Below are 26,988 nucleotides of genomic sequence, written 5' to 3'. Positions count from 1 at the left end.
ACTGCATTATAATTTAAGAGTGTCTCTGATAGATAGCCACTCTTCATTCTGGAGGTGGTTCATTTCTTTTCTTGAAAAAATCCTGGTATGGAGTCAGTACTGTATCTTTAATAACATCTTAGAATCATGGAAATATGATAAACCAATGTCTTAGATAAGGCTTCTGCCCAAAATTCAGGCCACCCAACGTATGCAATGCCGTAAAGTATAGAGTACCTGCTTGCAAGGAATTTACCCTCTACCTAAATGTGTTACGACAGAAGAGAGACTGCTGAGGTCCGAGGCTGAAAACAAAGCCACTGGAGATGACATGACTTTGCACCACAGGGGTTCAAAGGCGTGGAAAAACCACATTCCACAGCTTGTGGGAGGGAAAGCATGAGTGGTTTCTTAGAGGAGGTGCTATCCGAAGAACTGATAGGACACAATAGGAGATATTTTCTGTGGTTCCCAAACTTGGGTAAGACCCAGAATCACCTGGGTACCACTTCCTAAGGTTCTGACTGGTGAGGGCTGGAGTACTGGAATTTGTATTTTTAAAAAGCTCCCCAATGATGCTCATGATTAGCCAGCTTCTCCTACAGCATATTTGTTAATTTAAAAACACTTCCTAAGCATTTGCTATATTCATTCACTCAATAAATATTCATTGAGCAACTACGTTATCATAGGTACAGTTCTGGGGTCCTGTGTACAGCAGGAACAAGGTAAAGGGTTTATATTCTAGTGGAGAAATATGCATGGGGCAGTATATCAGGAGATTTCATTAATAAAAATAAAATAAATGCATTTTTGGTCAATAATAATGAATCAATCAATCTTTTAAGGGTCCTATAATTGTTAGATAAGGAGACACTAAATTCACCCCTGAAACAATTCAGCTGATGTTTCAAAAATCATACAATATAGGGACCCACTGAAGTTTGCCCTTATATTACCTAAGGAGGCAAAGAGGATTTGGTGAAGTAGTCTAGAATATTAATAAGGAGGAATGTTTCAACTGCGCTAGCAAGTATTTGTGTCTCCAAAGAACTGCTATAAAATAGAAATCATCTTTTGCTAATCATTAATGTGGGCTGTTTTAGGTGCTCCATGGGCAATACTTCATTAACCAATGTGGGATTGAAAATAACAAAACTGCACTTGTTTAAACTCAGTATAATTCTTATTTAATTATAAGTTCTTTTTGGTTAATTTAATAATTTATTATGTTATCCAGTAACATAGGTGCTGAGTGGGCCACATATGCATCACAAGTTTGACTTGAAAAAATATAGATTCCCACAAACTAACCCTGGAGAGTCTGATTCTGTAGGTCTGGGCTTGGGGTCTGGGAGTCTGTAGTTTTAAAAATTTCCCAGTGATTCTAATGTGTGATATTGGGAACCACAGGAAATAATTAAGTGTGGAGTCGAGGTGGAACCAAGGAGAAACCAGAGTCTAGTAATGACTCAGCTTAATTCCTCTTCCTCCATGAAATCTTTCTAATTCTTCTAGAATATTCTCAGAACTCTGAGGCCACTGAAAGCCTGCTCCATATGCTCAGTTTTTCTTAGATTATCCTCTGTTTCTTCAGAGTTTATCTTGTTTCTCAATAGAGTCTAAAGCTTATTGAGATCAAAGACCTTGTCTCAAGTATCTCTATGAGCTTAGATCTGTGCTCAGCAACATGGTAAGGTATGTGAGTTTATACTGAGAAATCCTAATAAATGAAATGGTGCAGACGTCATAAAGGCAACAGATGCTGATGGAGACAGCTGACATCATACAGACTGCCTGTTTTGCATCTGTCACTGGTAAACACAAATAGTCTTTTGGAAAATCCACAAACAACTGGACTTGCCCTCTTTGATGAGAACAAAACTGCCCAAGGGCAGAGCATCTCACCTTGTCCTCTTTGCCAGCTGCCTGCTCACTGGCAACTTAACCAAAGGAGAAAAAGTTCACTGCTCCAAAATATGACTGTGGGCTCTCCTCCCGTCTCGATTTCCTCTTACAGAAATTATATGTTTGCCTTTGATAGAATGAATCAATCTATCATCAGTTTCCCTTGTGCAAAAGTAAATAGTATATTAATCAACTATATGCCTTTAGATTATTCTTTGACAATATTCATCATCCCTCCACCTTCCCATCGCAGACTTTCATTCCCTACCTGATATCTTCCCAGGTCTCCTTCTCTAAGCTCACCTCTAGCCACTGTCCAAACTGGTAATGCTTACCGGTTTGGGTGATCAACTGTCCCAGTTTGTCTGGGACTGAGGTGTGGGGGCTCTGGGGCCATAGGACTCTCAGTTTTAAAACTGGAACAGTTCCAGGCAAACCAGGATGAGTTGGTCACTCCAGCTTCATTCCATCCAGGAGAGGTTTGCAGTTTAAGATTCTTAAAGATAGGAAATACCTTCAAACCATAACTGGGAAATGGCAGGAACATGAAATGGCAGGAACAGGGCTAGCATTTTGGCATGGAGAGACTGATGCCTCCATCAACCCAGGCCTACTGTTTACTAGTCTCACTGGTGAGGCTTGTGTTGGGCGCGGGTCACTAACATCATTTGAATATTAGATTCACCTGGAGAGATTTTCCTCTAAATTACTAATGCCTGGACCCTACCCACTAGAGGTTTTCTTCTTTTTTAACATCTTTATTGGAGTATAGTTGCTTTACAATAGTGTGTTAGTTTCTGCTGTATAACAAAGTGAATCAGCTATACGTATACATATATCCCCATATCCCCTCCCTCTTGCGTCTCCCTCCCACCCTCCCTATCCCACCCCTCTAGCCCACTAGAGATTTTGATTTAATGAATCTGGGCTGGGACCTGGGCATTGGTATTTTGAAAATGTTTCCCAGGTGATTTTAATGTGCAGACAGGCCTGCGAACCACTGCTCTAAGCAAATACGCTGATAAATTGATTGATTTCCTTGTAGAAAGCTTTCTCTCAATACCTGCATGCATTGGGTTTCTCTGCAAGTGCCCTAAACGTACAATTTTCTGTGCTACTTTAAGTGTGGTGTATGGATGGGTGCCAGTTAGCAAATTGTTACTAAAAATTGAGAGTAAGCATTTAGAATCTTTTTATAGCAATCAGACAGAGTAATTTTATGTCTAATGAATCTAATACTCATAAAAAAATTGGACTTGCATTTTTTATGTCTTTGCTTCTTATTTTTGCTTTTTATTTTTTCTGATAATTCATTTTTATTGTATTTTACAAAATGTAAGTCTGTGACAGATTGGGAATTAAAAACCAACCACAAAAAGTAGTCCATCACCACGGGTACTTTGAGAGGCACTGTTTTAGAATCACAAATGACCTTCTGATCCAGGAAGAGAAGGTTTTACCTTGCATGCCAGGCAATTGATGGCAGCTTCCTGGAGCACTGTGTTGAGAAGGATCCCAAAGCCATGGACTCTGATCAACTGTGTCGGCCACAGGGCCAGGAGCAGAGAGTGGCAGTATGAGTCTGGGTAATTGTCATCCCTGATTCAGTCCAGTACTCCTCTTGTACTCATTGAGAAACCGAGGCCCAGAAGGAAGAGAGATGTTTCCGAAGTCACACACTGAGTTGGAGCCAGAGCAGTGGCCAGGACCCAGTACTTTCCTCACCACACCATGCCTTCTCTCCCTTAATCCTGACACCCTTGTGTAAGCTCAGTCCCGCTCCCGACACCGTATGGCTCTCAAGAAGAACGGTTGCGTGAAAAATGAGTTAAAACAAGTGGTGTATTTCCTCTATATCCGCACACAGCCCAACCAGGCGGAATCTGAGGCACAGGCACTCCTGACCCAGCCAGAGACGCAGGCAAGGAAGACCAGCAGCACAGCTCCCCAGGGCCGGCCATCACGGCCCGAAAGACCACCCACAGAAGCTGTGGTCATGGTCACACGTGAACACCAAGGCCTTTGATCCTCTCCAGGTTTCTTATACTGATGTATGCTAACCCTGTGAACCCCCAGAATACTTTTACCAGACATGGACACCACTGTGAATCCAATATGTCAACTCACTGCATTAGCACAAACCACAGCATGGCTGAAAAAAAGTAACACAATTCAGTTTATTTGAAGTTAAAAGACAGTTTAAGGAGACTTACTGTGTCCAGAAGAAGTTTCTCGGCTTTGTCTCGGCTGATACTCTTATTGTACCACCTGAAAGCAGGAAAATGTCATAGATCAATGACATTTTGAAAAACGTCATTATTTACTTACGAAAGAAAATGAATGCCAGAAAGTTTTTTGTTCTTTTTGTTTCTACCAATGCTTTCAAACTCAAAAGCAAAAGCATGAACCATTTCCAGGTAATAAAATGTTTAATTGGAACAAATGAATCAGAATCAGTGAAATGTTGATAATTGTTGAAGCTGGGTTTGGGGTACATGGAGGTTCATTATATTTTTCTCTCTACTTTTGTGCATGTTGGAAATTTTCCACATTAAAATTTTAGAAAACATTTATCTTTTGCTCTATTTTGTAAGTCAGTGGGTGGTTATTAGCAGGATGACGCTAGGGCAGCTATAAAAATTTAATATAAATTTGAAAGTGTAGCAAATATCCTTTTAAAACAATTGTAGTATTTTCCTCTGTAAGACTGGTTTTCAAGATCTTCTGCAAAATAATTACATTTTTTTCCCAGCTGAACAAAAGCTCTTGCACAAATGACATTGACAGTGTCTCATAAGGCTAGTTTATCTTTGTAAAAAATGCAAATGTAGAAAAACCTTACGCATCCCTGTTATTCCTTGTCAAAGGAATGCTAAATTTATTTGCTGAAAAAACTAAAAAATTTTAATGGGGCTTCCCTGGTGGTGCAGTGCTTGAGAGTCCGCCTGCCGATGCAGGGGACACGGGTTCGTGCCCCGGTCCGGGAGGATCCCACATGCCGCGGAGCGGCTAGGGCCATGAGCCATGGCCGCTGAGCCTGCGCGTCCGGACCCTGTGCTCCGCAACGGGAGAGGACATAACAGTTAGAGGCCCGTGTATCGCAAAAAAAAAAAAAAAAAAAATTAATGGATGTAATCTGCTAAAAGTAAGGTAAACATTCACATATTTTCTACTTTTACAAAGCGAACTAAGCTGAGATTGAGCTTCAAAGTTGGTTTAAAAGGAAAATGTGTCACGGGGTTCATGTGATGACACGATATTGTTTAATTTTGTGTTTCTGATTTTATCATACAGCTGTTTTAATTTCTTAAGATTTCTGGCTAATTTTCTCAGGATAAGTGTCTCATTTCTTCTCTGGAGAAGTTTTAAAATCAAATTTTCTATAAGCAATTTGAATAATAGATTAAATGTATAAATAAAAAAAGAAAGTAAAGATACTTCTTGATTTTTGCTACCAAAGAATAGATCTTAACCTGAAATAATTCATGTCAGACACCTTTAGGAACCAATGCAGTGTGAAGGAATGATTTGGATAATGGGGAAAAGCAAATCTAAGTACACTATGGGTTCAATGTCATTTTTATAGTTTGATTTCATTAACATATGTAGTGCTGAAAGCTCTTCTTCATACATCTGAGCATTTGAAACTAGCAGTCCAGCTCCTTGCCTGGCTGGCCATTAATCTGTATGTGTGGCATATCGTACTCAAGCAAGCAACAACAGATGACATGTAACATAAATGCAGTGTAGTATCATTCTTGGAATTTTAATGACTGATGACGCTAAACTAGAATTATCCAAGTTATACAAAGATGCTAACTGACTTTTCATAAAGTTTCCATTAAGACAGCCTCGATATGAACTTTGGCTTCCTGAGTATGCCCTGATTAGTCTCTTTTGCATTAGCTGTAGCTAGGCTGACATCGTATCTCTGGTCAGTGGACTCTATCAAAGTTTGCTGCGGGGAAAGCTCCAGCCATACTCTGGTGAGAACTTTAAGACTGCAAAGAATATTTAGCTTATGTGTAGCTCACCTATCATGTGTCAGAAAGTGTTATCAGCAGGTTATGGGACTTGCCCAAGGTCAATAATGAGCTAGTAAGATGTAGCCAGAAGTGAACCCAGCCAGTCTGGCTTCAGAGTCCATGCTATTATCACCACCATAAAGAGCCTGTAACTATCATATACCAGGGACTTAAGGAAAGACATTACCAGGCTCCCTCTCTCCCCCCAGAAAATCCTAGTTTGCTATGCTGTAGCCCCCAACTCCACATCTTTCAGGGGTTATACCTGTCAGATACACTTCTTGCGATCTGCAAACTCCTAAGGAACGTAATTTTTGCACTATTTATCATGTGCATGTTCTCACATGGGTCCTTCTTTCCTTATCTATCTTTTAATACAGAAATTAAATGTGTAACATATAAGTTTGAAAGAGAAATGAAATGGAGTGAAATAATTTATATTCTTTTACTACCCCTACTCCCTGTATCTTCTAAAGTAGAGCTCTTCAAACTGGAGCATGTCCAAACAGGAGCATTATGTTTATAATTTTGTTGTCTGGTGAAAAAACAACTAAAAAGTGGTAAAAAAGAATGTGAGTGATTTTTTAGGGTTGAAGTTTTTCAGTGTTGTTAACACTTGAACCATATCCTGGCCTCCCTGTCCACTTATTAGGTTAGAGGAGAGAGAATGATCATCAGTTAACAATCAGTTGTGGAAATTAATAAGCCCAGGGGGAGAGAAGTTCTGGGTGGGGAAGCAACACCACTTACCAAACTTGTTTGGTTATTTGAGAGTAGCCACGAATAAGGGAATTAGTGGATTCATCTGAGCTTTTTTAAAAAAATTGTTCTAAATTAATTGGATTTACAATGTTGTGTTAGTTTCTGCTGTACAGCAAAGTGAGTCAGTCATACATATACATATATCTACTCTCTTCTAGACTCCATTCCCATATAGGTCATTGTAGAGCACCAAATAGAGTTCCCTGTGCTATACAGTAGGTTCTTATTAGTTATCTTTTATATATAGTAGTGTGTATATGTGAATCCCAATCTCCCAATTTATACCACACTTTCCCCCTTGGTAACCATAAGTTTCCTACATCTGTGACTCAATTTCTGTCCTGTAAATAAGTTCATTTGTGCCATTTTTTTAGATTCCCCATAAGAGTGATATCATACGATATTTCTTTCTCTGTCTGACTTACTTCACTTCATCTGAGCTTTTGAACACATGCAACTGGATGGTACTTTCCAACTCAGTGGGCTCTTAGAACTTATTTAGTTGAAGCCTGGCAAACATGCTTCATCTTATGTGTCAGCTCTGATCTGTCAGTACTGGCTTCCTGGAGCTGTGTGTTGCAAAGATAGAGGCCAGTCTGAGCTCAGGGAGTAAGAATGTCACTCTCTAAGAGTGATGTCTGCCCTGAGTTCAGGCACAGGGAGGAAATGTCAGCAAGAGTGCCACGATTTGCTTTCCTTCATCTTACCTGACCCTTCAGTTTAAAGGCAAAGGGATCTGAGATCCAACCTGGTGAAGAAACTTGCCCAAAGTCATGTCCCCAAACCACGGCAGGAGACCTGAAGCCAATCAACTTACCAACCCATGATCATGTTCCCGGGGTACAATTTTGAGTTCTTATGCAGATATCTAGACAATGTTAAGTTCTAGGAAAAAAGTAATCATATTGGGCCGTTTTTTTTTTGTTATATCCAGATATAATAACTAACTATCTGGCTGCTGGTTTATGAGTCATTTAATTCTCTAGCTACGATTCCATATCTGAAATGCAAACTGACAGAGTGCAGAATAAATAGAGTTCACAGACTGTTTTGTTTGTATGCTGTAGTGTTTCATATTAAAAGTGAATTAAAATATCTTCAAGAGGGGGAATATACCTTTTTTTTGCCCCAAGCTCCATCATTCCCTATGGCCTTATACTCTGTTGGAAGTTTGAATGTGCCCCTTCTATCATAAATGAAGAAATTCTGATTAAAAGTAAAAAACCAAAACAAAAAGAAAACTTCCCAGCCTACTGATCATTTGAAATAAATACCTAATTTTTTCTAAAGGTGTTGACTGTAAAATAATAAAAGAATTTTATTTTTAAAGCATATCTCATATATTTCATTACAGTTTGAGTATTCTTGGAAGTGATGACTTCTGTTAGCTGAGGGAGGGGCTTCTCTTACCTACTTGATCAAAATGAATCTCAGGTTGAGAGACTCTTCAGAAAATGATAGTTCTTCACTATAGAATCTATTAGAATTTCAGCAACAAATAACTTGACCACATTTGAACTAATAAGAACACAAATGAGTTAATAGAAGGTTTCATTAGCTATGATTCTTCAACCCTGGTATCTTAAGCTTGATAAGTACTTAAAATTTTATCCTTAAATGATTTTGAACTTACAGAAAAGTTGTAAAATACTGTAAAAGAACTCCCACATATAGATGAACCAATTGTTGATAATTTACACATTTGCTTTACCATTCTGTCCAGATAGATAGTTAGAGAGATAGATAGATATAGATAAATAGATTTTTTGAGCCATTTGAGAATAGAATTTTACCCCTAAGTACTTCTTTCTAATAAGTAGAATATACACTTGTATAACCATAGTACAATTACCAAAATCATGAAATTTAACATTGATACAATACTATTACCTAATTTTAGACCTTATTCAAATTTCATCAGTTGTCTCAATAATATATTTTGTAACTTTTTTTGGTTTGCTTTTTTATGGTTCAAGATTGATCCAGGATTACTGGTGCATTTAGTTACCCCATCTCTTCAGTTTTTTAACGTGGACCAATTTCTCAGCCTTTCATGTCTTTCATGATCTTAACATTTTTGTAGAGCACAGGGCAATTATTCTGTAGACTATCCTCAGTTTGCATTTGTCTATTATTTCCTCATGAATAATTCAGGTTATGCATGTTTGGGCAGGACTATCACAGAAGTGATGTTGTGTCCTTCTCAGTGTTATCACATCAGGAGATGCACGGTATCTGCTTGCCCCATTATTGATGTGAACTTGGATCATTTAGTTAAGATGGGATCTACCAGATATTTCCTCTTTGTTATTAGTAAGTGATTTGTGAGAAGATACTTTGAAACTATGTAAATATCAAACCTTTCACCACCTATTTGTGACACTCATTGATGATTTTTGCCTGAATCAGTTGGTACTTTGAGTTACAAAATGGTGATTTTTAAACTTTATCATTCCTTCTACATTCATTAGTTGGCATTTTGCTGCAAGAAAGAGCTTTTCTCTCTTCTTGTCCATTTATTTATTTACTTACTTATCTATCAAGCTATTTATTTATTATTGATTTTTTTATTTTACTCAGTGGATTGTAGTCCCTTACTGTCCTTATTTATTTTGATACTCAAATTATCCCAGATTTAGTCAGAAGGAGCATTTTTAAGCTGACTTCTGTGATCATTCAATATGTTCACATTATTTAACAAAAAAATATTGGGAGGTACTTCTTTACTTTTTGATGCATCAAAATGTTCCAGTTTCATCGTTGTTCTTTCCCTGCCCCGACTCTGAATCCCCAAGCCATTTCTCCAAGAAGAAGTCCTAGTTCTTTTTAGTGGGAAGTGTTATTTAAAAACCAAGATCTGAGTGTACACATTGCTACTGTAGTATTATTGTTTCTGGGCCTTCCAGCAGCTGAGCTAGGAAATACATGTACATGGTGAGTACACTGTACTCTACACTTGAATTTTATTAAACATTAAGTAATTCCATTAAAATTATATCCATGTGGGGCTTTCCTGGTGGCACAGTGATTAAGAATCCGCATGCCAATGCAGGGGACACAGATGCAAGCCCTGGGCCGGGAAGATCCCACATGCCACGGAGCAACTAAGCCTATGCGCCACAACTACTGAGCCTGCACTCTAGAGCCCGTGAGACACAACTACTGAAGCCCGTGTGCCTAGAGCCTGTGCTCCACAATAGGAAAAGCCAGTGCAGTGAGAAGACTGCGCACCACAACGAGGAGTGGCCCCCGCTCGCCGCAACTAGAGAAAGCCTGAACAGCAACGAAGACCCAGCACAGCCAAAAATAAATTAAAAAAAAAAAACAAAAACTGGGCTTCCCTGGTGGCGCAGTGGTTGGGAGTCTGCCTGCCGATGCAGGGGACACGGGTTCGTGCCCCGGTCCGGGAAGATCCCACATGCCACGGAGTGGCTGGGCCCGTGAGCCATGGCCGCTGGGCCTGCGCGTCCGGAGCCTGTGCTCCGCAGCGGGAGAGGCCGCAACAGTGAGAGGCCCGCGTACTGCAGAAAAATAAAAATAAAAATAAAAATAATATCCATGTGAACTCTTCTTTTAAATGCCATCTTGAAATAAACAACACAAGCTAAGCAGATATTTAATACATATATTTTTGTCTGCTATCTTGGTATTGGAAGTATTGCATTAAACCATGTTTTAAGTCAGTTTGTATTTGATCCAGTGTTCATAGTGTTTTTTCCTTCTCAAGTAAGATAAATATTCCTGGGATTCCCAGAAGAACCTTTTCCTTTGACCACAGTTATGTGCAGGCATCTGAAAATCATCCCTTAGATTAAAAGGGAGATGAGAACACATACCCTCCCCCTTCTATTTAAAGTGACCCTCGGGATTTCCCTGGTAGTCCAGTGGTAAAGAATCCACCTTACAATGCAGGGGATGCGGGTTCGATCCCTGGTCAGGGAACTAAGATCCCACATGCTGCAGGGGCAACTTAGCCCATGCACCACAACTACTGGGTCCATGCGCCTCAACTAGAGAGCCTGCGGGCCACAAACTACAGAGCCCAAGCATTCTGGAACCCGTGCACCACTACAGAGCCCATGTGCCCTGGAGCCTGTGCGCCACAACTAGAGAGAGAAAAAACACCTGCACGCCACAACTAGAGAGAAGCCTGCACACTGCAACGTAAGATCCTGCATGCCGCAACTAAGACCCGATGCAGCCAAAAATAAATAAATAAAATAAAGTGACCCTTGGGCTTCCCAGGTGGTGCAGTGGTTAAGAATCCTCCTGCCAATGTAGAGGACACAGGTTCGATCCCTGGCAGGGGTAGATCCCACATGCCGCGGAGCAACTAAGCCCATGTGCAACAACTACTGAGCCTGTGCTCTAGAGCCTGCGAGCCACAACTACTGAGCCTGCCCACCACAACTACTGAAGCCCGCATGCCTAGAGCCCATGCTCCACAGCAAGAGAAGCCACCGCAATGCGAAGCCCGCGCACTGCAACGAAGAGTAGCCCCCGCTCACCACAACTACAGAAAGCCTATGTGCAGCAATGAAGACCCAACGCAGCCAAAACAAATAAATTAAATAAATAAATAAATAAAATACCTTTCTAATAAAAAAGAAAATAAATAAAGTGAAGTGACCCTCAACTGTTTACTTAGGGATCAGAGTATGGGGGGAGAAGAAAGCAGGTCAAGAAGAGAAAATGCCTGGTATTTTAATAATCAACCAATAATTCACTCCTAATGTAAGAGGACTCCTTAGCACCATATTTTTGGAAAACAAATAAAATATCTTACTCGTAGGTTTCCAGGTTATTTGGAGACTTTTCCACCAGATAACTGCTTGGTACGTATCCTTCATGCCTGTTAAAAGGGAAATTAGTGTTTAGATTAATGTAGAACTAATTTCACATCTCCATTTCATAGGTTTAATCAACCAAAAGTCATTTAAAGATGAAGTCTCATGTTATTTAGCATTTGGGATAAGACATTTTAAAATTTTCAAATAAAAGAATTGCTAAAAATAACAACCTGCTATCTGTTAAAGGCTATGTAGATTTTACCACTAAAATATGAATCATAATAAATAAGAAGTGGTTACTTTAATAGCTCTGCTTGCTAATCTCTTCATTGTGAAATTTCCTCTGGAAATTTCCTCTGGAAATTTCCTCTAGAAAAAAGATTAATGTTCAGTCTCTATTTTTTATTAGGAAACATTTGTGTGTGTGTGTGTAATAATCAGTATTTTTTCCGCTTTAGTGCTAGTGTTGTTTTACAGTCGGGAAACCAAAATAAATAAAACATAAAGAATTACTTTCCAACCACAGGTCCCAAAAGATACTGCCAGTCGAACTTGTGAGCTTTTAATTCAAGACCTCCCTAATATTTTTTGTTAAATGAGCTCCTTCCAACATAAATGGTAAAACATGAGAAAAAAGGATAAAATCATGCTGGATTTGGGGTTGGGGGTTTCTTTTGAACAGGAATAAATTGTGTATAAACAAAGATATATGGATTAAGAGAATAATAAGAACATCAAAATACCTTACACCTGTGTGTAGCTTTGTACTTTTCAAAACACTATCGCATTTAATACTGCAAAGTGAGAACAGTGTCTCCTTCACTCTCTAGGCCTCTGACTCTGTACCTGTAAAATGAAGGACCTAAACTACATCACATGTAAAATCCCTCCAGACCCTGCAATCTATAAAAAGATGTCTCATAACTTCTTGCTGTTTACTCTATCACCTGTTTTAATTTTTGTACAAGGCCATTTTGTAATCTAGTGACTTATGTTTTTTCGTTTTTTTTTTTTAAGATTTTTTTTGATGTGGACCATTTTTAAAGTCTTTATTGAATTTGTTACAATATTGCTTCTGTTTTATGTTTTGGTTTTTCGGCCACTAGGCACGTGGGATCTTAGCTCCCTGACCAGGGATCGAAGCCGCACCCCCTGCATTGGAAGGCGAAGTCTTAACCACTGAACCGCCAGGGAAGTCCCTAGTGATTTATGTTTAATGGGGAATGTGTAATCTATTTCACATAATTGTTCTGAGGAGTGAAGAAATCAAGAATGGTGATGTCAAATACGGGATATCTCATATCTTGTACCCATGGCTGACCTGACCTTGCTAGTCAATTATGGCATGCTTTCTTTGGAGAACTGAACACCCAGCCTCAGAATCATTCTTAACCCAGTGCTCAAGGCAGTCAGTGCCAACTGATGGGAGTCAACTTATTCTCAAGTTTGCTATTTCTTTTATGTCTTTCTTTTGGCAATCCTTTTAATTACGTCTGTTTTTGCCACACCATGTGTTTACAATTATATTAGTAGGTCAAATACTGTTTTCACTTTCATGTAGAATGACTGTGTTTTAATATGTCAGCCAAAGCTGCGTTATCTACAAAATGATGATAATTCTCTTCACCGGTTTGTTGGTCTAGAATTTACAAAGCCCTTTCACTTTCTTCATCTCACTGATTTTCTCAACACTCTGAGATGGAAAGCTGATATTATCATTTGCATTTTACAGATAAGGAAATGGATTCACAGAAGTTCAGTGACTTTTCCAAAGTCCTGTACAACAAAAGCAGCTGATACTCAAGTCCAAGTCTCCTTTTTCCCCATCTTGTGTACTTCCTGCTTCACCAGGCTATTACAAAGCAAACTGGGGAAATTCCCATATGCCCGACTGGCCTCTGGGGTGTCCTCTTCGATGGCCTTTGAAGTGCAGAGTTGAGCCTTTCCACAGGCCAATGAACAAAGGGTAAACTGTCATTTGGGGAAGTGAGACCTAGGAGAAGAAATTTCCTGGCACATTAGTTGTGCTAAAGAAATGTCAGTCGGGGCTTCCCTGGTGGCGCAGTGGTTGAGTCCACCTGCCGATGCAGATGCAGGGGATGCGGGTTCATGCCCCGGTCCGGGAAGATCCCACAGGCCGCGGAGCGGCTGGGCCCGTGAGCCAAGGCCGCTGGGCCTGCGCGTCCGGAGCCTGTGCTCCACAATGGGAGAGGCCACAGCAGTGAGAGGCCTGCATACCGCAAAAAAATAAAAAAAGAAATGTCAGTTGATTGAAGGGATGAATTTGTGAGTAAGTTCCTCTGGTGTTTGTAGAGCCAGGCAGTCTTGGACCTGTTTCTGCTGTGGGCCTCTCCATAACAGGCAAAGAGAAGGTAAGGTGACTAGTCTTGTTTGTTTCCCCCAGTCAACTAGAGAGAAAGGTTCCAGATGAGGGGCTTTGGCATCTGTTCTCAGGTAGCAAGAGACACTGCCTCCAAGATCACAGTTCTTGATCTAATCTTGTTTTATACCTCTCCCTCACTTCCCCTGCAGTGGAGTTGATACGGCTACTTAAAGAGATGGTGCCTTGAAAATGTAAGTTTTGATATATATGAAAAGTAAAGCCTTAACCCTAAAGATATTTGTGTACCTCTTTGTTTTTACTCAACGATTGGTCCTTTTTTTTTTGGTTAAGTTTAATGATACCCAGTGTTGGCACTCGAATACCCTGTTGGTGGGAATTTGGCAAAGGTTTTGAGGGATTTATCTTTCAAAATTAAGACTTCACATAGTCTGACTCACCAGTTCCATAGTTAGAAATGTGAGATATATATTTTTTTCCCAAAGAAAAAAATATTTTTTCAGAAAAATTTTTTCAAAAATATATAAATTTCAAAAGATTACCAAGATACACGAACACGAGCAATACAAGATCTTCACTGAGCAAACTGGAAACTAAATGTCCCACTATAAAATATTGTCTAAATATTTATAATGCAAGGATACATTCTAAAACTATGCAATTATTTAAAGAATAAGGTAGATTTGTATGTGCTGATATGAAAGTATCTCTAAGATATATCATTAGAGGTTAAAAGCAAGGTGAAGACCAGAATGGACCACCTTAGTGCGAATGAAAAAAGGATGCATTTCTATACGTATAACTTTTTTGCTTAGGATGAACAAGTAACTTAATAATGAATACTTTTAGGATTGATGTGCGGGCAAATGGAGGGTGGCTTATTTTTATGTATACTTCTTGCTACTGTTAGTTTTTTTTTTTTTATAAAGCATTGACATAGGCTATCCAGATGTTGCAATGATGGAGTGTTTTCTTTCTCTTTTTAAAATATTTTGAAACTAATAATAACCTCACCCTTTGAAAATGTTTAAACCCTTAATATTAATATAGAAAAATGTTAATTGCAGTATTGTTAATATTTGCAAAATATTAGAAACAACCTAAGCATCCAAGAAGGGAATTTGCTAAATTGTGGCGCACTTTTATGTTGGATTTAGGCAATCACTGAAATCATCTTCTGGAGATGATTCTGGAGACTATTCCAGGGCATAGGTAAATACCTCTGATATTTAAAGGAAAAAAATAAAGCCTTATAAAGCAGTGTGAATCTGATAACTTTAAACTAAGCACTAGTATCTAAGTCATATACATCCCAGAGCATTCTGAAAGTCAATAACAGTAATTTTCCTATATTTCAGATCAGAGGAGGGGTCATACGATCTTTTTCATTCGGAAGTCCTATAGTGGGCAAACTGTATTTGCACAACTTTATTTTCTCCACGAACCGTTCGGATGGCTAGTTCAAAGGCTGTTGGTTTAACTAAACCTTTAGTATTTTTTTCCTGATGCTTCTTAATGTAACCACCAATCTGCACCATCTGTACACACCTTTTCTTTCCACCAAAAATAAGACCCTCACAATGGGATGTACCTTCAACCTTACTTAAACACTCAAGAACAATGGTGCTTTGTGGAACAAGTTGCCCTTCTCCCAAACTGTGGATGTCAGTGGAAGAACCCAGGAGATTTTTAGATGAGTTTGGAGGCTGGGAGTGCTTGATGGGGTACAGGGAGCCAGTATAGCAAGTGATTGCCTCCCAGCCACTTCTGAGAAGGGGAAAGACCCTCTTCAACTATTTCTTCCTTCCTCCTTCTGCCTCTGCTCTCCTCTCCTAACTCAGTGCCGTGGTCCTGCTGAGAGAGGTCGGACAATCGTTCCAGTATTTTCTTTGTTCCCACCTCACCTCAAAAACTGGGACAGCAAGCACGAAGGTACCTTACCCATTCCTGTCCTGAACTCTCCACCAGTGAATCTCGGAACTGTCCAGCAGGTAGTACTCCTCATTGCTTTGTAGCGTGAGCTCCTGTGGGTCATTCGTTTGGTAGTCATACAAGGCAATGACCAAGGTTTCTTCAGGTTCTCGAAGTAACTGCTGGAGGAGGGACACAATAAAATCAAGCAAAGATGCAGAAAGGAGGTAAACTGTGGAACGAGGTCAGCAAGTTCCCGAGCTGTAGCTTGCTCTTGGACCTATGCCAGGCCAGACAGACACCGGTTTCTACAGACCATTGGGGGTATTTGCTGTGGCCATTTGCCTGCCTAGTTGGCTTTCTTTATGAGTTAGGCTTATGGTGCTGAATAGGACACAAAGACATTCAATACCTGGAGTTCATTGCCTCTCCCATTCTATGTGGTAAATTCTGACCCCAGTGAATTCCCAGTGGCTGTGCTTTTCACAAAAGTCTGCTTGTTTCTTTCCTTGAACCATGTCACAATTCACAGCCTCTCTGCTAGAAGCATCACATTGTTCGCAAAGGGGATGAAGTCAACACTAAATCGTTCAGTCCATATGCTTTTCTGATTTTATTTGTGGGTTTGTCCTGATCCATAGAATCATAGACTATTGGAGCTGGAGTGCCTCTGAGAGATCATTTGATCCATTCTTTTGTTTAGAATAGGGAAACTGAGGCCCAGATGAAGAAATGGATGTGGCCAAGTTTAGCAATTGTATTAGCCTTATGCTTTCTCTACTATATCATGTGGGACCCCTTGTTCCTCTTGTGGGCTGCCTTGCCTATGTCTCTACTTTTCAGTGTGTTTCTTAGGAAGAGATATTGAGATGTGAAGAGGAGACTGTAAACAATCACAAGGGTTCAGGGTGGGCACACCTGCTACAGGTTGGCAGACTTTGTGAGACAGCAAACATGGGAAGAGATTGAGATTACTGGCTAGAATGAGACTTGGTGATGGGAAATCATAAGTTCTCTGAGTACATTGAAGCAATCGGTGGCATAAACATCCTGGAGATTAAAAAAAAAATTGTCATCCCAGCTGAGCCCAGATTGGAATTTGAAGTCAAGATTATCTGTGGAGCTTGTGAGGTGATATATTTGGAACTACAGATAAGAGTTGTTGGGCCTGAGGCTTTCACCCTAAGAGCCAGAGGAGGAAGGAGTTGTTCAAGGGCACCTGAAGATAAAGAAAGGATATGGTATGGTATTCATCTCATTATAGGCCCAACTGATTAATTATTATCAAGAGAAAGATCAGAGCAGGGTTCTCAAACCGTGTGGAACCTTTCCATAGGGGGCATTTTGGACATCTATGGCAGTGTTTCAAAGGTCACAAAGGTTGAGGTGTGCTACTAGCATTGAATGGGAGAGGGTCAAGGATGCAAAACTCTCTGCAGCATCCCACATCCTGTACAACTTTTCAATGTCCTGTTAGACATTCACGTGGTGAGCAGCCTGCTTACAACAATAATGTACAATGACACTCTGAGCCTAGATCCTACTTCAATCCTATGAAGTACTTGGTTTCCTAGGAGTACAACCACCCTTTACATTGAGGGAATATTACACTTTGTTTAGTTCAGAACTTGACCGAGAGTTGTTTGCCATTTTGGAAAATCGTATCACAGATGGTAATACTAGTTTTGAGTCACTGATACTACATTCCTGTATCAGTTGCATTTGAGCTGCCAAATCCAACAGGATTCAAATACAGGTGCATTTTATTTTATTACATTGTCCAGTATAGTCATGCCCCAATATTTGTATATAAAAACATATATGGGGACTTCCTTGGTGGCATAGTGGTTAAGAATCCTCCTGCCAATGCAGGGGACATGGGTTCGATCCCTGTTCCGGGAAGATCCCACATGCCGTGGAGCAACTAAGCCTGTGCACCACAGCTACTGAGCCCACGTGCCTAGAGTCCATGCTCTGCAACAAGAGAAGCCACCGCAATGAGAAGCCTGCGCGCCACAACGAAGAGCAGCTCCCGCTCGCCGCAACTAGAGAAAGCCTGCACGTAGCAACGAAGACCCAACGCAGCCAAAAATAAATAAATAAATTTATTTTAGAAAAGATCAATAAAAGTATAGCTTCTCCAGATGCCAACTCAAGATGCCATCACTCATTAGAAGACAGAAGATGAAGGTGAAGGGAGAAGTGAATTCAAGTAATTCAAGATAAAAGAAATGTTACTGTGGATTTAGAAGTATGGTTGAAGCTACAGCTGTGATTCCAGAAGCCCTGTGGTTGGAGTGCTAGAGCAGTATAGAGGCTTCTCCTCCAAGAAATCTGAGAAGCCAAGTGGTGGCGTCCAAGGGGAGATGGATAGGCCCTGTTTTCTGACTTTCACCTTCACTGATAGTGCAAACCAGACAGGAGCAAACCAGTCTAAGGTGCAGAAGTGCGGGTTTAGGTGGGACTGTGGGGGGAACCCCCGACAAGCCAGGGCAGGGGGATTCCAAACCATGTTTTCCACGGTGATCGTGAAATATTCTTTAGAAGATGAATGAAATAAAAAGGGGGAGAGCTCATTTTCTGCTACAATTTCAGTCCACTTCTTTCCTGTTGTGAGGAAGGGGGCTGACGACAAATCTGAAAGCCAGCCCGCTTTTGAGCGACGTAGAACTTCCCTTATGGGGAAGCTGCCAGTCTTTGAAATGTCACCATACTGGCTGGAGGGAAAAAGCGGAGCTCATTCTTCAGGAAGAAGCATGAGGAAGCTGAATCAGTAGGTTCTAGAATAAAGGGCAATTACTAGGATGTGGATATCGGTGCTGATGTTACCATAAAGTGAGGGCTTAGGTTGATCTGTCTCCTTTTTTTTTTTTTGTCTTCTTGACTAAATAGCTTCCCGAGAGTTGACTTGATATCACCTAAGTCTTGTAAGTCAGTACATTAGACCGATGTGTCTCCAACTCCAGTGTGCCTCAGGATCACCTGGAAGTTTATTAAAATGCAGATTACTGGGCTCCTCCTCTAGAATTTTGCATGTAGTAAGTCTGGGGTGGGGCCTGAGAATTTGCATGTCTAACAAGCTCCCAGGTGATGCTGATGCTGCTGGTCCCTGGACCACACTTTGAGAACCACCACTCGAGTTCAAGACCACCACACCAGAAACTGCATCCTACTAGCCTGACTACTAAGTTGCTGAATGGCTTTGGGAGAACCTCTCACGGGACTTGCTTTCCCAAGCTTTCACACGCGAATAAAACTATAACCCTCTGAAGTGGCTAGAGAAGATAGTGAGTTTCGAAATAGCTGGTAAAAGTGTGGATGTGCTTTGAAGAATAAAAGGTATTCTCAAATGTATGCTTCCAAAATGATTGTATGTCAAAGGGTGGGGTAAATACCCATTTTATATAGCTGTGAGCTGTTATTATGCCCCAACCTAGTCAGGTGCCTGGCTGCACACTTTGTTACCAGTAAGTGTTTGCCGAGTGAAGGCAGTGGGGTGAAGATCTGGTGGCTTTTACCTGGACACACCCACGAGACAATTCAGGCCCGAGAAACCCATGGTGTTGAGTTCAGCTGCATCACCACAAATCTGCTGCATCTGCCCGGCATTTGAGAAACCTGGGCAGATGGGAAACACCAGAGCTGTAGCCCGTGGCGCCGCCAGCCCACCGCGCCCGGACCTCGTGCTCTCACTCACCCTGTTGTCTTCAGGAGTAGGAGGAAGAGGCTTCTTTGAAGCTGAAACGAGAAAAACAGAAAAAGAAAATGAGCATGAAACTGAATGTGCCCAACTAAAGGTGAGCGGCAGGGGGCTTTTCAGAGAAAAGGGGCCCCAAAGAGAATAGCAGGAGGGGAGGATGAGACACAGGGCCTGGGTTTTTTCTCTTTCAGCCTGCTCGTTCCCAATCTTGTTTTCCAGGAGACACCAGAGACTTCCAGAAGTCAATATCTGGGCCCCTCTTCCTGTATCCCCAGGAAAAGCCTCGCCCAAAGGGGCTGACGTCGGTTCTCAGTGTGTGTCCTTCCCAGTGGGCATGGAGCCTTCCACGAAGTCTCCTCCACCTGTTAAACCAAGACTTGGAATTGGTGACTCAGGGGGACAGTGACTCACTGGTTTTCTGATGCCCCTGTGGGCTTGAGCAGGGGGTGGGTGAGGTGAGAGGTCGTCGCGCTGCTTGTTGAGAGGGCTGGAATCCACTTGCAGTTACTTATCTTAAGGACTCCGAGTATTTGTTCTTGCTGACTCCCCCAGACAACACCCCAACACCCCGCTCTGTTTATCTCTTTGTGTCTCCATGGCTCCTTCTCTCTGTGTCTCTTTCTTCTTTCCTCCTTTCTCTTCTCTTCTCTCTCCCTTTCCCTCTCTCTTCCCTTTCACCTCTCCATCTGTGTCTCTCAGCATTTGTCCTTTGAGGCACTAAAAAAGGTCAAGCCTGGAATCAACAGACCTAAGTTGTGTGTCTGTGTGTCTGGGAGGATGTGTGATGTGGGAGGCAGTGCCCAGGCTTCTGCTCAGTTCAAGGACTTCTTTAACAATTAGAGGTAAACAGGGAGTGGGCTGCATCTACAGGCGGCAAGCGCCTCATCTCTGCAGGGGGTTGACTTGGAGGTGGGCAGCCTGTGTCAGGGATGTAGTAAGAAGAGATTCACACATTGACACTGGAGCCCAACCCTTGTGCTAACTCCTTAAGCAAGGGCAGGATTGGGCATTGGGTATGCAGTTAACAGAGAAGGAGACATACATAATAGGAAACATGGTTCCTATTCGGCACTCAGCGTGGAGCCAGGAGCCAGGTGTCCTAACCCCAGCTCCACCACACACAAGCTGTGTGGACTTGAGCCCCTTCCAGCCCTGAGCATTCTGTGCCTGGTCTCTCTTTCTTCTTCCTCTGGCCTTGCTCTTGCCTTTCTTCCTCCCTCTCTGGGTGAAGTTCGTATGTGGTGCGATCGGGGCCAGTTCTGGTTGCAGACGTTAAGTGCTGCTGTGCGTTGGGTATAGCAGAGTCTGTTTAAAACTCAACCACCTCTGCTACTTCCCAGACAGACACACACATACTATCTCGGCTTCAGATTCTTCTGTCCACAAATGAGAAAGGCTCGGAGACACAATTACCATTTATTGCAAGCTCACTAAGTGCCTGCAGCTGTGCTAAGAGCTTTCCCCACCCACACTGAGTCTCCCAGCACCCCCACAAAGTAGCTACTTATTCTCATAATCCCCATTTTACAGATGAGGAGACAGGCACAGAGACTCAGAAAGGTTAAGTAACATATACGAAGTCACAGGACGTGAGGGGGCTGGGACTCACACCAGGTGTTTCTCATCCTGAAGCCCTGTGCTCTTAGACCCTGCTTGGTACATGTGCCCAACACTGGGAATTCTACAAGCCTTCACTCAGAGTAGATGATCATGTGCTACGTGCCCAGTGCAGTGCGCTTCTTCGAAAGTCTGCTCTCGATTCTGTCGAAACTATGGTGCATGACGTTATTTAAACCAAGTCAGAAGAAGGTTGTTAGACCCTGGCTTCATGTGGGGAGGAAATACTGTCTGCCTTGGATAGGAACAGCCGCTACATGCATGGTGGAAATTGCAAAACAGAAACATAGATTCAAAGAATTTCAGAATTGGAAATGGGCTTAGAGAATATTTCATCTTAGGACCCCTAAAACTTCCCCTTCCATTTTAGAGATGAGGATATTAGGGTCCTTTATGGCAAAGTGACCCATCCAAGGACCTATGGCAAGGTGCTGGCAGGAATTTGGAGACCACTCTGGCCTCGGAAAGAGCTTTCAGTCACTGAGGCAAGCCCACACCATCCTGTTCTTGTGGTTGATTCCACTCATATAAAACCTTCCACTTCTTTTTCGTGAGATACTAACCTTCATGAGGATGGTCCACAGGGCTAATGCAGGGGATCACTGACCTCTAAAACTAGGTAAATATTCTTCTGGGCCAAGGGAGTGGTAACCTTGAACTTTCTCTCCCAAGGTAGAGGGTGAGAAGTAGTTGTTTTAAAAGTGGCACTAGGGGGCTTCCCTGGTGGTGCAGTGGTTGAGGGTCCGCCTGCCGATGCAGGGGACACGGGTTCGTGCCCCAGTCCGGGAAGATCCCACATGCCGCGGAGTGGCTGGGCCCGTGAGCCATGGCCGCTGAGCCTGTGCGTCCGGAGCCTGTGCTCCGCAACGGGAGAGGCCACAACAGTGAGAGGCCCGCGTACCGCAAAAAAAAAAAAAAAAAAAAGTGGCACTAAGAGGGGCTGCAACTCAGGAAGCTGCAGAAGACCCAGCCACGTTTTACATTTAGCACATCCGCCTTGGGCTGTCAATCTGAGGTATTAGGTTTTAGTGCAAAAAAGAAACTGATGGATGAGAAAAGTTAAGTACGGTAAGAGAGGTTGAGAGGAGAGGGCTATGGAAGCAAACAGTCCACATGATCCGTCATTCCTAGCCAACAATGGCTTTGCAGAGCACCTCCTCGCTGTATGACCTTGAGCATGTTGAAGTCCTCAAGCCTCCTCTTTCTTTAACATCATACCATCTACCCCAGACGGTTATGAGGAATGAGAGTGTAATGTACGTAAAAGTGCATCAGAGTGGAGTTGCCCTTCACTGGGGGTTCAGGTCCCAAAGTCATCACATAAGATAAAATCGAGGTGCACTCCGATCTCTAGGACCTGGGTCTTTGACCTCAAAGGCCAAAAACCAGTATCTTTTGTTTTTGCTGTGCAGTTAGGCTGTGGCCTCCTTTTCTCTGAGACTGTGGAGGTCAAGGGCAAGTAAGTAGAGGTGGGGAGAAGCCACATTGTAAAATGAGCGGTTGTTTTGGTTTTACTTTCTTCCCCCTCCAAGTGTATAGAATTCAACTTGTGTGATGGAACACGTGTGATATGGTGCCACTGTAATAGATAATATTATGTATCTCTAGGGCTGTCTCTACAACTTCAGATTTGAGTAGACTGTGGCAATCAAATTTCCTAACTTGAAGGTATAGTGGTGCTATTCAAACTTTACTGTGCACACAGATCTCCTGGGGATCTTATCTTGTTAAAATACAAATTCTTATCCAGTAAACCTAGGAGGGGGCCTAGTATTTGCATTTCTAACTAGCTTCCAGGTGATGTTGATGCCGCTGGTCTAAGAACCACACTTTGAGTAGCAAGGAGTTAAAAAGATATCGGCCTTGAGATGAAAAAACATCAACAGGGCTTCCCTGGTGGCGCAGTGGTTGGGAGTCCACCTGCCGATGCAGGGGACACGGGTTCGTGCCCCGGTCTGGGAAGATCCCACGTGCCGCGGAGCAGCTGGGCCCGTGAGCCATGGTCGCTGAGCCTGCACGTCTGGTGCCTGTGCTCCGTGGGGGGAGAGGCCACAACAGTGAGAGGCCCGCGTACCACAAAAAACAAACAAACAAACAAAAAACATCAACAGACTGGTGGTAGAGGCGGATGATTGCCTTCTGAAAATTTTGAAATTGTGGACTTTTGCATTCAATCCTGGACACCCCTGGTGATGGGAAGCAAAGAGCCTTTCCTTCCTACTAGTAGAGAGGCCAGTCACTGTACGAAGAAGAAAGGGAATTCATAGTCACTTACCATTCTTGGTGGGATCATACTGGGCACAGCCCACAGCAAGCTTCTCCAGTTGAGCACAGCATCTCCATCTCCCGTCCATCCAGAAATTAGGATGATACTTGGGCACCAAACTGTTGTTATTTCTGGTTTCTGAAACCGGCAGAAGAGTTATTTCCAGGTCGGTCTATCAAGGGCCACCAACTTTATAATTCCTTGAGATTGACCCTGCTGTGTGAGCTTGCATGAGTATTGCCTAGAATAGTCAGAAAAATGGCCTTTTTTCCGGGCATATACATCTACGGAGGAGTGCATATTGAATCTAGGCATCAGCAGATCCGGGTTCTTATCCGTCTCTGCCTTGAGTTAGTTGTGTGTCCGCAGGTTGGGCAAAACCCTCATCAGAGCCCCAGTTCCCACTGTGCCGTGATGTTGTTAGACTGGGACCATGGGCCCCACAAAAGCGCCTTAGGGAACTTAGGGAAGGCTGAATAGGTAGGATTCTCACCACTCCATTTCTCCCACCTTCAACTATAGCAACTTTGCTTTTATCCTTTCTAGATTTGTGGCTTTAAAGTCAGATTTGGGTACAGGAAAAAAGAGGCTTTCCTCCTAAGGAAAAAAAAAAAGTATAAAAAAACAGAGGACTAGACAGATGATCTCTAATGCTTCTTTCAGCTTTAACATCCTGTGAGTAAAACCCCTCCACCGAGGTAGAGCGGCCAATGAGCATAGTTGGGGCCCTTTTGGTTACTTCGTACTTTAGGGTTTGTTCTCTGCCCGTTGACTGTTAAACTTGAGAGCCCTTCCCAGTTTATCTGGCACGTGCCGTTTGGGACTCACAACAACCTTGGAAGAAGATAAGACTTGCATGTTTAGTCTCATTTTTCAGATAGAGGCATCGTGACTCCCGAGATTTCAAATGGCTTGCCTACCCTCAGTCCCCACAGCTACTTAGATTAATATTTGAACCCAGTTCTACTGCAAATCCAGGGCTTCAGGCTAAATGACAATAAAATAATATTAAATAATAATAATAGTAAGATGGATTGAGTGCTTTCTTTGGGTATGATTCCAAGTCATGTCCTAACACTTTTTTTTTTTAACATCTTTATTGGAGTATAATTGCTTTACAATGGTGTGTTAGTTTCTGCTTTATAACAAAGTGAATCAACGTCCTAACACTTTTAATTCTCACAATAACCCTATGACTGCCTGGTTCTAGTCAGAATTTATAGCTGAGGAAATGGAGACACTGAAAAGTCAAGGAATTTGCCCAAGGTCACACACTAATAGTTGGCAGAGCTGGAATTTTCTCCTTAGCAGCCTGGCTCCACAGCTCATGTTCATAAACGCTGTGCTGGTTCTGATTATGCTGTCGGGAAGGCGAGTCCTAAGAAGTACCCTCACAATGATCTGAAAACCTTTAAGGCTAGTTGACATTTGTTGGGTTCTGACTATGGGCCTGGATAGTCCCAAGGGCCTTACTCTTAGCAGCTCTGGAGGCAGGTGCTTTTGAAAAAATTTATTTATTAAAGTATAGTTGGGACTTCCCAGGTGGCGCAGTGGTTAAGAATCCTCCTGCCAACGCGTGGGACACGGGTTCGAGCCCTGGCCCGGGAAGCTCCCACATGCGATGGAGCAACTAAGCCCGTGTGCCACAGCTACTGAAGCCTGTGCACCTAGAGCCCGTGCTCCTCAACAAGAGAAGCTACTGCAATGAGAAGCCCTTGCACAGCAACAAAGAGTAGCCCCCGCTCGCTGCAACTAGAGAAAGCCTGCATGTAGCAACGAAGACCCAACGCAGCCAAAAATAAATAAATAAATAAAGTTATTAAAAAAAAGTATAGTTGACTTACGTTATTAGTTTCAGGTGCACAACATAGTGATTCAGTGTTTTTGTAGATCACATACCATACAAAGTTATTATAAAATAGTGACTATATTCCCTGTGCTGTACATTACATTCCTGTGACTTATTTATTTTATGACTGGTAGTTTGTACCTCTTAATCCCCTTCTTCTCTTTTGCCCCTCCTCCCACCCCCCTCTGCTCTGGAGACTGCTAGTTTGTTCTCCGTTTATGTGAGTCTGTTTCTGTTTTGTTATATTCATTTGTTTTATTTTTTAGAGTCCACATATAAGTGAAAACATACAGCATTTGTCTTTCTCTGTCTGACTTATTCTACTTAGCATAATACCAGGAGGCAGGTACTATTATTTTTATTCCCTCCTCTTCCCCTTGTTAAAAACAGATGGAGAAACTGAAGCACAGAGCAGTTGAGGAAGTTGCCCAAGCACACGTGGCTAGTGAGTGGCAGAGCCAGGATTCAAACCCAGGTCATCTAACTCAAGGGCCCATGCTCTTATTCTTCATACTATACGAGGGGTCAGCAGACTTTTTCTTAAAAGACTAGGTAGTAAATATTTTAGGTTTTGCTCACCAGCAGGCACAATTGATATATTATGGAGGTATTTACATAACCCTTTTAAATAGAACCATTAAAAAAAATTTTTAAAATCCTTATCTCAGACCTTTACAAAAGCAGGTGGCAGAGAGGATTTGCCTGACCCTGTACTATACTGGTTGTTACCCAAGTTGAAAACGTGGGACCCTCCACCAGCACCAAAAGGGAGAAATGTTTGACCATCAGCCGCCCTTTAGTCTATCACGGAACTCAAGCCTTCTAGAGGATCTAGGCATCTCAGGGATTCAATTGCACAGGAGGTTAATTACCTTCTTTAAGGGCCAGCACCCAGCGCTGCCGGCTCTCACGATCTGGAGCAAACACATACAGGAGGTAGTTGTCATGCACAACCTGGAAACACACACAGAGTTCAAGGTGAACAATGCAGCCAGAGATGTATGACTGACAGCAGGCCCACCTGGCTTACTGGGCCAAGAGTGGGGTCTCAAGTTGTCATCAAAGGCAAACATTTGGGTAATTTAGGCACTAGTGTCCTTTTTATCCAGGAGTTTGGATGCTGTGCAGATACAGGGTGAAACCCCACAGCTCATCTTCGAATACATGTCACCAGTATGCCATCACTAAATTCAAATCGCTGGAGAAAAGAGTTCTCCACTTACCTAGACAGGACGTTTACTTCTCATATTAATTTTTCAGTGATTAAAAAAAATTCTGGCATATGAAAGAGTAAGATATTAGATGATAAATATATAATCGAGATTTTTAAAACTTCTTAATTTGAAATAAGACACCCAAGAATTTCCAAAGATAGTACAGAGTTCCTGTATACTTTTCACCCACTTTTCTCCAATGATAACATCTTACATAACATAGTATGTTTTTAAAACCAGGAAATTGACATTGAGCAAATACTATTAATGTACTACACATCTTTGAATTTCACCAGGTTTTTTTTTTTTCCATGCACTCATTTGTAATTGGAATTTTAATGATGGGAAAAATATGTGTTATTCCCTTTACTTTTGGTACTAAAAATTCCAACTTGTGGAGGTCATATTTCTAGTAGGAAAAAAGTCCTTTTTTATGCCACATTAAAAAGTGGAATATTAACTCCTCAGATTGGTAAACATGAACAGTACCCTAGGATGTGCAAGAAGATATCCACTCTTTCAGAACCATAAATGTCAAGAGTGGTAACGAGATTTAGATGATGTCATGACCTAAAGACTAAATATACTCTCCACCAGCTCTGTCCAATAGAACTTTCTGCAGTGAT

At 42.0% G+C, this 26,988-nt stretch overlaps 1 protein-coding gene across 1 annotated transcript in view; it reads right to left on the bottom strand.

Moving 5' to 3' along the window:
* The window catches only part of ITK (IL2 inducible T cell kinase), a 63,901-nt gene that overhangs the window by 16,691 nt on the left and 20,222 nt on the right, over nucleotides 1-26,988 (bottom strand). Inside the window, exons 3-8 of the mRNA XM_060146505.1 lie at nucleotides 26,021-26,102; nucleotides 23,309-23,437; nucleotides 19,414-19,454; nucleotides 15,747-15,898; nucleotides 11,461-11,526; nucleotides 4,101-4,155 (exon numbers count right to left, since the gene is read on the bottom strand). Coding sequence (XP_060002488.1) covers nucleotides 4,101-4,155; nucleotides 11,461-11,526; nucleotides 15,747-15,898; nucleotides 19,414-19,454; nucleotides 23,309-23,437; nucleotides 26,021-26,102 — 525 coding nt within the window. The remainder of the gene's footprint in view (nucleotides 1-4,100; nucleotides 4,156-11,460; nucleotides 11,527-15,746; nucleotides 15,899-19,413; nucleotides 19,455-23,308; nucleotides 23,438-26,020; nucleotides 26,103-26,988) is intronic.

Source organism: Lagenorhynchus albirostris, chromosome 3, assembly GCF_949774975.1.
Source record: "Lagenorhynchus albirostris chromosome 3, mLagAlb1.1, whole genome shotgun sequence".
NCBI lineage: Eukaryota > Metazoa > Chordata > Mammalia > Artiodactyla > Delphinidae > Lagenorhynchus > Lagenorhynchus albirostris.
Note: the sequence above shows the minus strand (reverse complement) of the source record. Positions and strands in the feature narration are given on the sequence as shown.